The following is a 15,127-nucleotide window of genomic DNA, read 5'->3' as shown; positions in this document are numbered from 1 at the left end:
ATGTACTGAAATATGGCATTAAAAAAAAAACAAAAAAACAAACCAAACCAAACTAAATCAACCAACTAATCAACTGTGGCAACAGCAGCAAAGATACTAGTCCATCATTTTTGCCACAGCTGTATGATTTTATAAATTTTGGCTCTAGTAATTTTTGCAAGCCTTTGAATATCATCAATTATGCCTTTCTGACAGTAACTTAAAAGTCATCATCAATTGGTATGAATGGATTTTTTCATGGTGAGGATAAGAGATGGAGAAGTCTTCAGCAATCCTGCATCACACGCTGCTGAAAAGTTTTCATCTGAGCTCACTTAAAGTTCCTCTAACAATGTCCATTGTTCCAACCAAACTGTTATAACTTATTCAAGTTATATTCACCGATATCTAGATATGTGCATGTGTAATAAATATTTTTAACAAAGCATGAGATTACATCAATGTTTTTCACTGATGCATTTGAATTCTGCAACAACCAGAATCAACAAACCAAGAAATGGAATTATTCACATATCTCTGGCAGAAGTACAGTGTATGATTATAATCTGCCAAAAGATTTCTCAATCTTTAAATTTTCCAAGATTTGTTTCCAACCATACTGATTCAGTGGGTATAATCACCAGAATTAATTAAACCCTGAAAGTAAAGGATCTTTAGACTGATAGATGGTTCTCTTTAAGAACTGAAACCCCATTGAAATTATTTCAATGCGTGTTCATCATCATGTTGGAGACATACTCTGTTCAGGAGGAATTATCTAATTGAAATACGACTCTTGCAAGAATTGAAGCTAGCTTTGAAATGATCGTCTCTTAATTAACAGTGGTCATATGGGTACAGTACTTGATAAAGACCACGTGACTGCAATGTAGAAGCTAGAGAGGGATACAGGTCACTGCTGGATCACTGTCACCCTTCCTATTTTGCATAATAGAAGGCTTTATAAGACTATGCCGTAGCTGTGCATTCGATGACAAAGTTCAGTTTTAATGAAATTTAGACATTGTTTCATTCTTTGGGTCCAGGTTCATAGCACTTACCAGTAACCTGTCTATCAGCTACCCTGGGCCATAATATCAACTGGTATGTCACCACCAAATGAATGTCTTTTCACAGTGGGGGTCTGAGTACAGACAAGGGGACAGTATGCTATCTTCTCTCTGCTTTTATCCACAGTGATTCTGATAAACTGTGGTCAAGAATTTATATTGGATCTGCAGGACTGTTTCCCCAAGGCAAGCTCATACTAACTACTAGGTACTGTAGCACAGTTGGTCATGAGTCAGCCTAGTGCAATGTAGCACTATACAGTATATTGAACAGTATTGTCAGGCCTCAAAGACAGAGGGGAGATGACAGTGTTCAGTAAAGGTTAGTACTTTAGATCACTTGGCCACTTGCAGTCCCACATTTCAGCATATTGTTATTCTTATTACTATGATACAATCTGTGCTTTTTGCAAGCTAGCAGGACAGGTCTTTATGCAATGAGAACCAATCACTGGTGACAATTCAAGTTGGGACCAACCATCATAGCAAGGATGATGCTGGAAAAAAGTTTCTTTATCTATGAAAACAATGTGTTACTAACATTAAGTTTCACTTGCCCTTCATAATTTTTAGTTTCCTGGGCTAGTTAGGTAGGGAATTTTATCCCCTGAATCAAGACACTACAGTTTCATTCATAAGTATGGAATATTTAATTTAAATTCTGTCTTACCTTAATAATGCATGCAATAAAAAAATCCTAGCCAGGTTACTGACCTTGGGGAAGCTATTTAACTTTATTTGCCTCAGCTCTAAATAGCCTAATTGTGTTGATGTGCTGCAATGCATTAGATGTAAGGAGTTGACATCGGCTTACAAATATTTATCAGTACAACATATTTACTGGAAACAGAATTTCAATTATACAAATGTTCTATTCTGTCAACTGTATGGGTCTATTGCCCACAAAATAGATTGCAGCGAGTCAAACAAACCTCAGTTTATTTAAGATGAACTTGCTGTGGTTGGGGTTGTAGGATCAAATGCCCAAGAATCTGACATATGCAAGATTACATTGCATTTTCTAAACCTTTGGATTGTTTTTGTTTACAAGTACACATAGGATATACATACTAAAATTTTGACTATGGTTTCTATTATTTTTGTTTCCTGAAAATCAAACTGTTAATTTTATGTCAAATTGAAAATCAATATGACTCAAAAAAAAAAAAACAATTAAGGGACAAATGCTGGTTAGCAGTTTTGGCTTTTATACTGAAGGAGGGCAACCAAAATAAACAAAACAAGAGGAATGGTGAGCAATGTGCAGACAAATATATTGCTTCACATGCATCCCACCCCCTATTCTCATGATGGAAATGAGTATTTAAAAAAAAAAAAAATCATAACTCTTAAGAATTTTTTGGGAGTACTCTTATTTGTCCACATCTATATTTTCAGGGGATGACAATAATAAATTGTATTAATTTCACAGCAATACAGTGAAAACTCAAAGAATTCTCTCATATACTGCATCCAGCAGTATTTAAAAAGATGCAGTAAGTCTTAAACATTAAAGATCATGTGGTGGATCTTTGGTTGTATAGTTGAACATGAGGATTCCAATGTACCCCTACATAATCATAATTATTTTCAGAGTAACTGTTGATACACTAAAGGTAGACCATGCTAATAATCATGCAAGCTGCATGAAAATCTATAACAAATCCAATTCAATGGCAAATTACACTAATAAAGTAGTCGCACTTACCATACTTAGCAGGAATATGCGAGTTGATCAGACCTATCTCCCATGCTTTTTTGATCACCTCCCATGGATACTGAAAATAAACAGTTGAAAGATAACACAAAGCACATGGCTAAATAGTTGTTATTTACATGCTAATTAAATTGACCTAGATTTTGGTCTGAATGAGGCAACATATGTAACCATATTAGTGAGACTGACTAGGGGATGAAGTAAAATGTTAATGACAAATGATTACAAAATATTTAATGACATTTGTTTACTAAATAGTTTTAATTAAGCACAGACAGACCTTGTAAAACACAAATTCAACAATACACAAAGTAGTACATATAATTATGATTCTTATCTATCGCATATCCATTGCTTGTATTCAGGTTTGGCAATGACTTCCTTTGATGAAGGTGCATTGTTTTTATCAAAGAATGTAGCTAACTTGATTTGATTAAGGGTGCCTGTAAAAACTGAAGATGCCAAGAAAGGCTAATTTTGGAAGAATAAACAAATGCATTTTTGTTAAGGAGATATCAATATTTGAAAGCTTCATACCTGGCAGCTTGCCACCATAAGCAATTAGAAAACAAAGATTTGTTCAAGTTATGACCTACTATTTTGACATATAAATTTTATTTGTTATCATAATGTGAACATAGGCATAATTTGGAAGTAAGAACACGAACTGGTGTTGTTTTCCAAGGTGTTTTTTTATATAGATTTTCTGTCAACATAGGAAATTGGTTGGCAAAAGCAATGTTGATATAAGTAGGGCTGTATTCAACTGTTTTCTGGCCTTTTGGACTTTTCCGCCAATCAGAAAGGATTATCCTGGACGATTCGACCAGAAACATTACTTGACAAAAGAAAATATATTGAACCCCATCCATAAGCTTAAAGAGTTGTACCAGAAATCAACTTTCCTTGAGATTGATTGTTATTTTTACGGCACACCAGCACTGTTAGGCTATTTAGCGAGATACAAAAGGTTATATGTAAAATTATTTAAAAATTATAAAAGGTTTTATATCAACCTGTGATATCAAAACCAAATAAAATGATAAGATGGTTATGGGTAATATATAAAGCTTCCCGATCAACAGGGGATATAATGGTATATGTTAATAAAGACAGATGAAAAATTGCTGAAAATAATGGACGGTAAAAACATTACACAAATGTGCTCAAGGTGATGGCATAAGAGCTTTGAGTAAATGTTCAGTGCTTTCAGGAACTCTATAATACAAGTAATGTTAAATGTATCAAAAAGTTCCTTCATGTTATCCACATCGTAATATTGATCACAGGTTGGTTGCTGGTCGAAACACCTTATCATGAAGTGCTTAACCCTTTACCTCATGCAAGCGCCTTTGCACACCTCTACTCCATTCGCATGGAAGTGTCTTTTGACGTCTGCTGTAAACATCAGCAATTTTAAGCCGGTTTTCGAAGCGCCACCTTTTAGGGAAAACCCCCTATTAAATACTACATTCATTTCTGCGAATGATAATTATGTCAGATCACATGGTCACTTTTATGCTCTGGTCAATATCTGTTATTTAAAGTAACTGGTTCGTAATCTTCACTCTCCAAAATGGAGGTCACGGATTTCATTCAGTCCTTATGAAGTTTTCACGATTGGAATCACAACTATGAAAGATTCAATAACTTAGGTAAAGGCTCTAATATTGATCTAGACAGCAATTAGTTTTTATAAATTATAAAATTCAGATGACTTAGTGATGTAGAGGTGGACAAAAAACATGTAAATTTCAAGTATGAGAAATGGCAGCAATGGTTGGTCATGCGGTCTCACTGACTTGATGGTGAACAAGTTCTCGCAAGATTTTAAAGCACATAAATATTCGTCCATAAAAATAATTACACAGCTATAACAAATGGACTTTACTCTTAAATTTTTCCACACATAATGTGTACCAAAAATGTAAAATGGTTAAAATCGTTGTTAAACGTAATATACACTACATTGCTTAGCAATTATCAGGTAGACCTATGCATATGGAGTTGAATAGGTAACAGATGTTCTATTTATAGCTCGCTGTACTTTGTAACTACGCTGTACGAGGTAAAATGTTAACAGTGAATCGTTCATTGCAAGAAACGCACTCTGGTGGGTCTTAACCTTTTAGTATGTGGGAGTGGGTTATATGCGTAACACCAATTTGAATATTCGCAATGACTACTACCTCATTATGCATGGTTCTGTAGGAAGGAGTCCATTATCCTAGGGTTGGCCTGATGGCATGAATTTATTATTCATTGCATCATTCTATGATGCCAGCCACTTCTGACATAAAGTCACTTTGATGCTAGGTTTAAAATCAGTATAGGGTATTTTAAAATCAGAAGGTTCTTGGGATAGGGCAATTTTAGCAGCACAATCTGCTTTTTCATTACCTTTAATACTAATATGGCTAGGTAACCAGATTTCCCTGAGAAGTCAAACAGAGCTGTTAGTGAACTTAACAATGAAATTGGACCAAACATTCAATACATAGATATAAAAAAATCATTGGTAAGAAAAATAACTAGACTTTGTAAATAGCAAAAAATAATTAAGACCATAAGAAAAAGTTGCGGGCTTCAGGATATACCTGATCTATTGGAAAAAATGTTTCAATCATCAACAACTCTGAAAAATCAAGTAGCAGTCAATGAAATGCCAAATAATATTCAATCTGTATTTATTGTTGTGGAGTTTAACGCCATTTTTCAGCACACGATAGGCTATACATGGCGGCCAGTATTAATGGTGGAGGAAGAACCCGGGAAAACCTCAGAAAGAAGAACTGACCCACGAGAAGCTGCTGGCATGCTTTCTCACATACCCACATTGGCCGAATCCAAGACTCAAACCCACGTAGACAGAGGTGAGATGGCAGTGATCCATAACAAAGAGCGCTTTAGACCACTCAGCCACTCGGAGACCCTCAATCCATATTTGAGGAAAGCATACATTCAAAGTCATGTTTACAAGAACCAGAGATAGAAAAAGTATGCACAGCTATATTAAATTTAAATGTGAGCACTCAGGTTGATAAAGCATGTCAAAAGAAACTGTTAATTTAAAAGCAGAAAATCATCAGTATGATCTGAGGCATACCAAAACAATTAAAACCAATAAATAAAAAAATAAGAATCAAAGAAGTAAACAAGCTGCAAAAATGCAATATTTTGAATGCAGAATTGGCCATTACTGAGTAAAAAGAAACAAGATAGATTCATAATTAAAACAGGTGCAAAATTGCAACAGATCCAAAATATGCTCAGTTTCCTAAAATTTGAAAATGATTCTTTGTCTGAAAAAGTACTAAATCAAAAAATGGTACAACTAATCCTGAAAAAATGAGGGGAAAAAAATCTAAATGAGTTGAACTTGAAGTTACTTTTGTGTTAAAAGTGCAATTAAATTGACCATTTACAATATGAAATTACAGACCTGCAAGAATTGTTGTTGTTGTTGTTGTTGTTGTTGTGGGGTTTAACGCCATTTTTCAGCACACGATAGGCTATATATGGCGGCCAGTATTAATGGTGGAGGAAGAACCTGGGAAAACCCCAGAAAGAACCACCGACCCACGAGAAGCTACTGGCATGCTTTCTCACATACCTACACAGACCTGCAAGAACATACTGCATTTAATTTAAAAACAAATAATGCAATTGGTATATAGATTACTCTGATAACATTAGCTTGTGTTTTTACGAATTAGTGGGGATAGATGTTGAAACTGAAAAGGTTTCACCAGTCATCCAGATTGCCTGCAAATATATCATTGGATATGACTTGCAGAAATCTCATCTTACAAACCAAATCACTATGCAAACAATTGATGACCAGGGAAACATCTTGTCAAACACTTGTAATTCAAAGAATATGAATAAATGTGTGAGAAAAGGGGACTGAACTGACATGGAAAAAGAAAGAAAAAAACAATCATAAACACATCTGTGACTATAGATAGTGGTGACATCATAAGCATTGACTTTGATCATGCAGAACTTGAAACTGCATTAACAATTAATTGCTTAATAAACCATGTTTTCCCTATAATAATTACCTTGTCAGATTACATTAGTATAACTTTTTCTGTCTTTCTGGGATGATTGGATTTGGAGGTAGCAAGGAAAGTTATCATAATGTGATAAAGAAATGCATTAGCCAGAGAAGGGGCCCCGAGTGGCCAAGTGGTCTAAAGTGCTCACCGTTCTAGATCACTGCCATCTCACCGCTGTCTGTTTGGGTTTGAGTCTCACAATCGGCTAAAGTTGGTATGTGAGAAAGCTTGCCAGAAGCTTCTCATGGGTCAGTGGTTCTTCCCTGGGTTTTCCAGGGTTCTTCCTCCACCAGTTATACTGGCCGCCATGTATAGCCTACCTCGTGCTGGGAAATGGTGTTAAACCCTATAACAACTATTTGCCGGAGAAAACTTCCTGTTAGTAAAACTGAACACCAATAGTACATTAACAACTCTGGACATGATTCAAATATTTTGCTCATTCACATAACTTTTTCCTGTTCAAATATTGAATACCAGTATGAATTCTGTAATACACATACTAGAATAGACTGTGACATGATGACTGAAGCTTCCTTTCTTGAAAATTTGATGAAGCAGAATGAAAATGTTCTTTACATTTAAAACATCTACATGTTCAGAGGTCTCAGAAACGCTTAATTACAATGCAAATTCTTTAATCTGTTACACAGAAAATCATGTAGGCAGGAGTCATCTGTATGAATGTAATAGGTGGGCAGCAAAATTCAAAGACTTGCCAGACTTGCTTTAGCCACCTGCTGACTGGGAAAATGTGTTGATCAATTAGCTGTACTGATGTTTACAATCATGACACAATTCAATGATTGACAATGCCATGATGAGCATATTGATGTTATACATCAAAAGAACATGATGCAATAGCTGGGCAGCAAGTTCAAAGACTATGACTGGCTGTTGGGTGGGACAATGTACTGAAATTTACAGTGATTGAATGGAAAGGCAAAAAGACCCAGAGATCTACATTATGGTTATTGATAAGAGTACATCAAATAAACAACTTTAGTTTTCATTAGTGTGTTCATTTCTGATAGTAGCTGAACAAGTAGTGCATGTGACCTCGAAATCTAGATATCATGAGACTTAGACAAAATGCCAATTGTAAATCTGGATAAGTATTTTGGGGTTAAATGGCAAACTTATGAAGATTGTAATGATATTCAGAAGAGTACTCAAGCTGCTAGAACTGATAGTTCAGATGGGACAGTAGCCAAGTGTAAGGAAGTGTGTGATACCTGGCTTAGTGTTTGGAATAAGACCTTCCCTGAGATTGACAAAGCTGACAATATTCAGTAAAATTCAGATGGACAAATAAAAGCTATATGTCAGTGTTATAAAGAATGTGGAAATTAAACTCTGCATTGCCAACCAATAGTTCTTCTAATCTGCAAAGCTCACATCCTTTGAAAGGGGACTGCAACTTTTGCTGGTTGGAATCCTATTTTTTCACCAAAATGGGAGACCTGGACTCCTAGTTATAAAATTCCAGTGAGCCCTGTTACTATTACCATGCTACAAACAACAGGCATGCTTTTATCTAGCAATGTGGTGCTTTTGTCTAACAGTGTGGTGCTTTTGTCAACCAATGTAGTACTTCTGTCTACCAATGTGGTGCTTTTGTCTACCAATGTTGTGCTAATATTAGTTTTTTGTTGACAAGTATAATTGCATAAAATAACCTGTAAATTACCTCCCCTGTTTTGTCATGGTGAGGTGCTGCTGGGATGACAACTTCCCTAGCAAATTTCCTTGCCAACTGTTGATATTCCTTCTGTTCATCTGACAGCTCTGCAAATGTACAGGTGTAAATTACATTTATATCTAACTTTACACAAACAAAGAAAATGTTAAACTTTTTACCCTGTTATATTACTTTCTCCCATGGGAAGTGTCCAACTATAGTGTTGTTTGGTAGGTATAGTAACCAAACAGAAGGCAAGTGTACTACACCCCACCAAACATCACAGTTGGAGAACAGATCCCACGAGAGAAGGCAGTAAAAGATTTCATATTTTACATGATGCTATGTGATGTTAGTACATAGCAATAGTGCCTGCTGGAAAATGACTAGCCCAGTGGGATATCCAAAAGTCAAGGGGATGTGAGTACTGTTTACATACTCTTATTATTAACCAATCAGAACTTGTAAACACAATGGAAAGACAAACAGTCATACATACAATTATATATTTATAACTGATATGTAAATACATTTACACAGCATATCAATTATTTTATTAAAATTTTATACAACTTCAAACAATGCATTAGTATTAAGGCCACTGGGAAAGAAAGTATCTTACAGATGACTCCAATAACATTTGACAAATGTAATTTATTTGATAGCCTTTAAAAAAAAATAACATGTAATATGTTGGACAAACTCTTGAACAAGTTTCTAAAGAGAAAGAACAATCGCCACTTATTTATAAAAAAATTTTGCATGGCTCCTCAGTTCTCTTATAATGTTTCAGTACACTTTAATATAATAACCAATCTTCATGTGATTTATCTTTCATGCCAATTGATATTGTGCATGGAGAAATGAACAGACTGATTAAATAAAGTTACTGGATTCAGAGGTTAGATACTTTGTATCATAATGTCCTTAATACTAAGGCGTTCTATAAAACTGAACAAGTTATCAGAAGTACTACTGCAAAAAAAATATGATAATGGAAACAAAATGAAATTATGTACTATTCAACATTAGCAAACTTTGTATAATCATTGTGTACAATCTTAACAATAACATATCTAACTACAAAGAACACTACAGTGTTACGTGTTTAGGCTCGAATAAACAGTAACACAAGAAAGAATGAAAACAACAAACTTTGAAAAATATAAAATAATGAACTTACAGTTTTAGGAATCAAATCCAAATATAATCCAAGAATAATCCATGAATACAATTTTAGAAGTCCTAATGATTTCAAGTCCCGACTAAGAATCCAAGATGGAAGATGATGACATATGCTGTAACCTGTAGTGTGCTGAAGTCTACTGTTCCTTGTAGAAACAAGAAATATAACTCCAATTTTGGAAATCCAAATAAATTTTTGTAAGAGCTGTCTTTGTTCAGGAATTTCACATGAGCACATATTTTCCAGAAAGAAAAAAAAAAGAATTCTTCTCAATCCAAGTAATTCGAAATAACTCCAAACGCACTACATACACTTTCCGGCATAAGAGCCCAACTGGCTGGGAATATTTCTATAAAACACAGGTTATATTGTATTCTAAAATGTAGTTTTCAAAATTTCCAAGTTGTGAAATTGAAAGGGAGGTCACATAATCATGTTTATATCATATATGCCTAACATAACCCTGGCTAAAACCAATCATTTCACTCTAAGAAATAAATATATAAAAAAATGTTTACTCTTAAATCACATAGTCCCATCATGACTGACAACCAATCATTTTAAAATAAAAATAGAACTTATTTACATGGCTGCTATCAATTTTGAATCAAGGTCAGGATCTAGGTCAAAATTTGGTTGTTTACGAAAGAATGATTCAGGTCAACTGATTTTCTAGAAAAATATCACCTCCAGTGAATAAATTTACATTACAATAGCATATAATGAAAAATAATTATCGAGAAAAACTAAAAAAACAAACAATAAAATTAAATACAAATGAAATCAGATATAATTAAATCAAATATACATAACAACATATTAAATAGTTTTCATCTTCTGTAACTTTTACCTCCTTAACTTATAGATTCTCACCAGTGCTACCTGGTATAACTTTTACAAAATGTTTGTCACACTTTATTCCTAATCTCTTCCATCAGCAAATTTGGCAAATATTTTCCATTCCAAAAGAGACAGCCTAACAACTTTATTAATATCTCATAAAGGGCATGGTTTGTTTATTGATATCTCATAAAGGGCATGGTTTGTTTATTGATATGTCATAAATGGTATGGTTTGTTTACTGATATCTCATAAAAAGCATGGTTTGTTTATTGATCTGCATTTCTTACATATGCTACATAGAAGTAAAAATGCTGACACAGTTATATACCTCTTGAAATGTAATTGGAATAATTGTCAAGATAAAAAATTGGAACAACAAACAATAAATGGTATTGTTGAATGTGCAGAGGTCTCAAAAACGCTTAATCACGCGTATTTGGATGCCAATTATTTATTTGGGATGCAAAATATCACTTAGGCGGGAGTCCTTCATATGCATGTAACAGGTGTGCGGCAAAATTCAAAGACTTGCCAGTCTGCTTCAGCCACCTGCTTTGTGGGAAAATGTGTTGATCAGTTAGATGTGCTGATATTTATAGTGACAAATTCAGTGGCTGAAAGTTGTACATGTTGCATTATAAGTGTACATTAAAAGAACATGATGCAATAGCGGGGTGGCAAGTTCAAAGACTTTGACTGGCGGCTGGTGAGAAAATATACAGATATTTACAGTGATTCAATTCATCAGAGGCAGAAAGACCTAGAGATTTACATGTGATATTTATAAGAGCATTTTAAATAAACAACTTTAGCGTTCAGCATTGCAATCCTTTCTGAATGTAGCGGAATAAGCAGTGCATGTGACCTCAGAATCAAAACATGTTGAGACTTAGACAAAATGCAATTCGCAAATTTGGACAAGTGTTTTGGGTTTAAATGGCAAACTTACAAAGATTTTAATGAGATTCAGAAGACTGCTAAAGTTCTTAGAACTGATAGTTCGAATGGGACAGTAGCTAAGTGTAAGAAAGTGTGTCATGCATTGCATAGTGTCCTTACATGGATTGACAAAATTCAGTCTTACTCTGATGGACAAACAAGAGCTATGTCATTGTTATAAAGAATGTAGAAATTAAACCCAAGGGCAAGCAATAGTTCTTGTAATTTTCATAGTCTTTAGGGAGGGGACTGCAACTTTTGCTGGTGGGACTCCTATTTTTACCAAACTGGGAGTCCTGGACTCCTAGTTTTAAAATCCTATCAAGACTTCTGATGATGCTCAGCATAAACAATAGATCTTTGCCAACAAAAGATAACCCATAAAAATGAATGAACATATAAATTTAACTGAAAAAGTCAGAACTATGGGGATGATAAACTATAACTGATGAGACGATATGTATCGAGACTTCATCTTAAAATGCAAACATGAAGATGCATTTAGATGCATTTTTATGTTCACATATATAAATGTTTGAAGAATCTGTATAATTTCTACTAACACCTACCAAATGACAATCCTTGCCCAGGTTTGGCTTTAGCTGTGGTTGCAAGAGCTCTACAACAACCAGTTTGTAACAGGCCTCTTCCTGCGCGAGCTATCTGAAAATACAAGAGTCCAGTTTTGTTCTGTGCATGCCTGATGCCGTCTTGAATTGTGAGCAGACAAACAATTACACATTGTTCTATCAAATTATACATTAATCTAAATTATACAGAAACAATAATAAAACAGAAAATTAAATAAATTACTTTTCAAATAGGTTTATACCATTTCTTTTTATTAATCATGCATGCCAACCCCGAGAAAAGTAAAGTATACATGTAAATTTTGTTAATATAAGTTTGCCTAAATAAATGCATTTAGAATTTATCTCATGCATATTGTGATGTCTCAAAGTTGTGTATTGGATTATATGTGGGTCATACATTGAGTGATTATACCTGTTAATTTTGTGGGGGGCTGCTTACATGCGAATGGGCTTATACATGAGCATATACGGTATGTACTTGTGGTGGGAGGTCTAAGTGCAGATAAAAACAGGTTAAAAACATCCCCTGATCTGGAACTAAGTTATCCCCATGCCAAACCCTGCTCTGAAAGCATTGATTCAGTTGTAATTGGCATTGACTGAGGTGGCTTGTAAGGAGTTCCACAGGCGGATTCCTGATGGGAAGAAGGAGTTTTTGTATGAATTGACCCTGGTGAAGAGGACGAGAAATCTGCACAAATGTCCTTTAGTGTAAGATCCCAACTGTTGGTGGTATGGCACTGCTGGGATGTCAACTAGCTGGTGTACAGTCTGGTACATCATCACAGCATTTGCTTGTTGGCATTAAGCTTGAAGCTCTTTCCATCCCAAATGTTGGAGCATGGTGGAGACACTTCGGGTTCCCTGATAATCACCGATAGTAAACTGTGCTGTCCATCGCTGTACTGCTTCATGTTTGGCCAAGTTACTTTTGGTAGATGGGTCCTACATGGTTGATGCATACCTCAATAGTGGGCATACTAGGATTTATATCACATAGCCTTTACTTATTCGAGGCACATAGACAGATTTCTACAAAGGAATGCTTTGGAGCTGCTTGCCTTCTCTGCACCAGAGTTAATGTGGCTGTTCCATGATAAGGGGCTATCGATGCTGACTCCCGAATATTAGGCCTTGAATGTCATTGTCATTTTCTTTACCATGGATGGTGTATATGGTTGGGATGATCTGTCTTTTGTTGGTGATTAGGATGACCTCACATTTGTCAGGATTAAAATCAATCTGCCAGTCTTTTCCCCATAGATCTGCTTGTCTGATGATTGCTGGCCTTCTAGCACCTGTTGATATTTTACATCAAGAAAGCTGTTTATCCATGCAAGGGTCTTGCCCTGAACACTATGGGATGAATCTTGGCTGCAAGGTACTCATGAAGGACTTTATCAAAGTTTGTTTTGCTGAAGTCTAGCAGGATAGTATCTATCTGTTGCTTGTTGTTTGGACTGGCTACTGGATCCTGGAGTGTGATTATAAGTTGGCTCTCGCATGATCTCTTCTTTCTGAAGCCATGTTGTCTTTCATACAGAACGTTGATACTTTCAAAGAACTTCATCTGGTGGCTATGGATGATGTGCTCCATATCTTTGCAGCAAATTGTTATCAGGGTACTTAGAGTAATAAAGTTGTTCCATGAGGACAATAATAAATAATATCAAGTATAATCCCAAATGTATTTCCGTTTAAGTATTAAGATCTATAAATAAACAGTGAAAGACAAATTTTTATATTCAGTACAGACATTTGGCACATATACAGAATGCAGATTCCGTTCTGATAACTTTATCCATCCCTTACAATTTAATGCTTTGAAATTCCTCTTTAAATAATTTAAATACTAAAAAGCCTGATGCACAAGATATACTCCAACGCTGTATTATCACTGGCTCTATATTATCATGGCAAGCGAAATTTGCGATTAATTTTTAATTTCTGATTGATTTTTAACACGCGCCATCTAGCAGTTGTTTGCATATGTAAAGCTTTGTAAGGACACAAATATCTTACAGCATAATTTCCTCTAAAATGTCAACATTTTTATAAGTTTACAATAAAAAGAATGAATAGAACTTTTCGGTTATGTGCATGCATTTACACTGATCATCATATACAAAACTCCAGTCGAACTTGCTATACCTGCACTGGCTTTGATTACGAAATATATTCAGTGTATCGTCTCATGTTTGATGATTATAGGTCGTATACTGATGGTGACATACATATACTCACAAGGTTAAGTTGCAATTTCATTTCATAGTAGCCAGTATGAACCAAAATTTTAAAAATGTTGCTTATATTCATACTTCTCGTATGTAAATAAGAAAATAAAAACAGCTCAACTTCTTGAAATTAGTAATATTTTGGTAATAATAATACTTGGGATATGTTTAGATTTCTTTGACCACATTGCATTTAAAATTAATATGAAGTTAAACAATAATTGCTTTTAATTTTCGATGTTGTTATTCATGGATTTACACTTGAATTTCATTTGTTTGTTCATTTTATCACTGATCCTTTACTTTATTGTGGAAATAGTATGCCAGTACAAGCGTGGACATTTATTCTCATCGGTAGGTTGTATTTTATGTATGTGTACGACTATTCGCAAGTTTGACAAATACAGCAATATAGAGTTGTTCCCCCATGGTACGTTAATCTGGGTCAGCCACCATACGCTGTTTTATTTACATTTACGAGCTTCGATTGACAAAGATTTTTTAAAATAGAAATAGAAAGAGGGAAAGTCATTGAAACTTGATACATTACAATTATGCAGCAATAGCAAAACAGTTTTAATATGTATCGATAATAACATTAAGTACCGCGATTATACAGCCTTCCGGGCTACATTATAATCTCAAAGAACTATTTAAATACAAACGATCTAATGTCCACCTCTACGCTTCCCACCCCCATTTGGTGATGGACATAAATATATCACCATTACAGGATGAATGCAGAGTGCTTCTGTGCAAAAATGTCAATGTGAAAGAAATACGTATGCACTATTCAAAATAATCAAAAAACGTAAGAAATTCAA

The 15,127-nt window shown here is 34.7% G+C and overlaps 1 protein-coding gene across 1 annotated transcript in view; it reads right to left on the bottom strand.

Annotated features, from left to right (window-relative positions):
- The window catches only part of LOC149779189 (medium-chain specific acyl-CoA dehydrogenase, mitochondrial-like), a 45,204-nt gene that overhangs the window by 29,964 nt on the left and 113 nt on the right, over positions 1-15,127 (bottom strand). Inside the window, exons 2-4 of the mRNA XM_089939761.1 lie at positions 12,046-12,139; positions 8,518-8,615; positions 2,758-2,827 (exon numbers count right to left, since the gene is read on the bottom strand). Coding sequence (XP_089795887.1) covers positions 2,758-2,827; positions 8,518-8,615; positions 12,046-12,139 — 262 coding nt within the window. The remainder of the gene's footprint in view (positions 1-2,757; positions 2,828-8,517; positions 8,616-12,045; positions 12,140-15,127) is intronic.

The sequence above is a fragment of the Sinohyriopsis cumingii genome, chromosome 17 (assembly GCF_028554795.1).
Source record: "Sinohyriopsis cumingii isolate HCF-2022 chromosome 17, ASM2855479v2, whole genome shotgun sequence".
NCBI classification, from domain to species: Eukaryota; Metazoa; Mollusca; class Bivalvia; order Unionida; family Unionidae; genus Sinohyriopsis; species Sinohyriopsis cumingii.
This window is presented reverse-complemented; position numbering and strand designations above follow the sequence as displayed.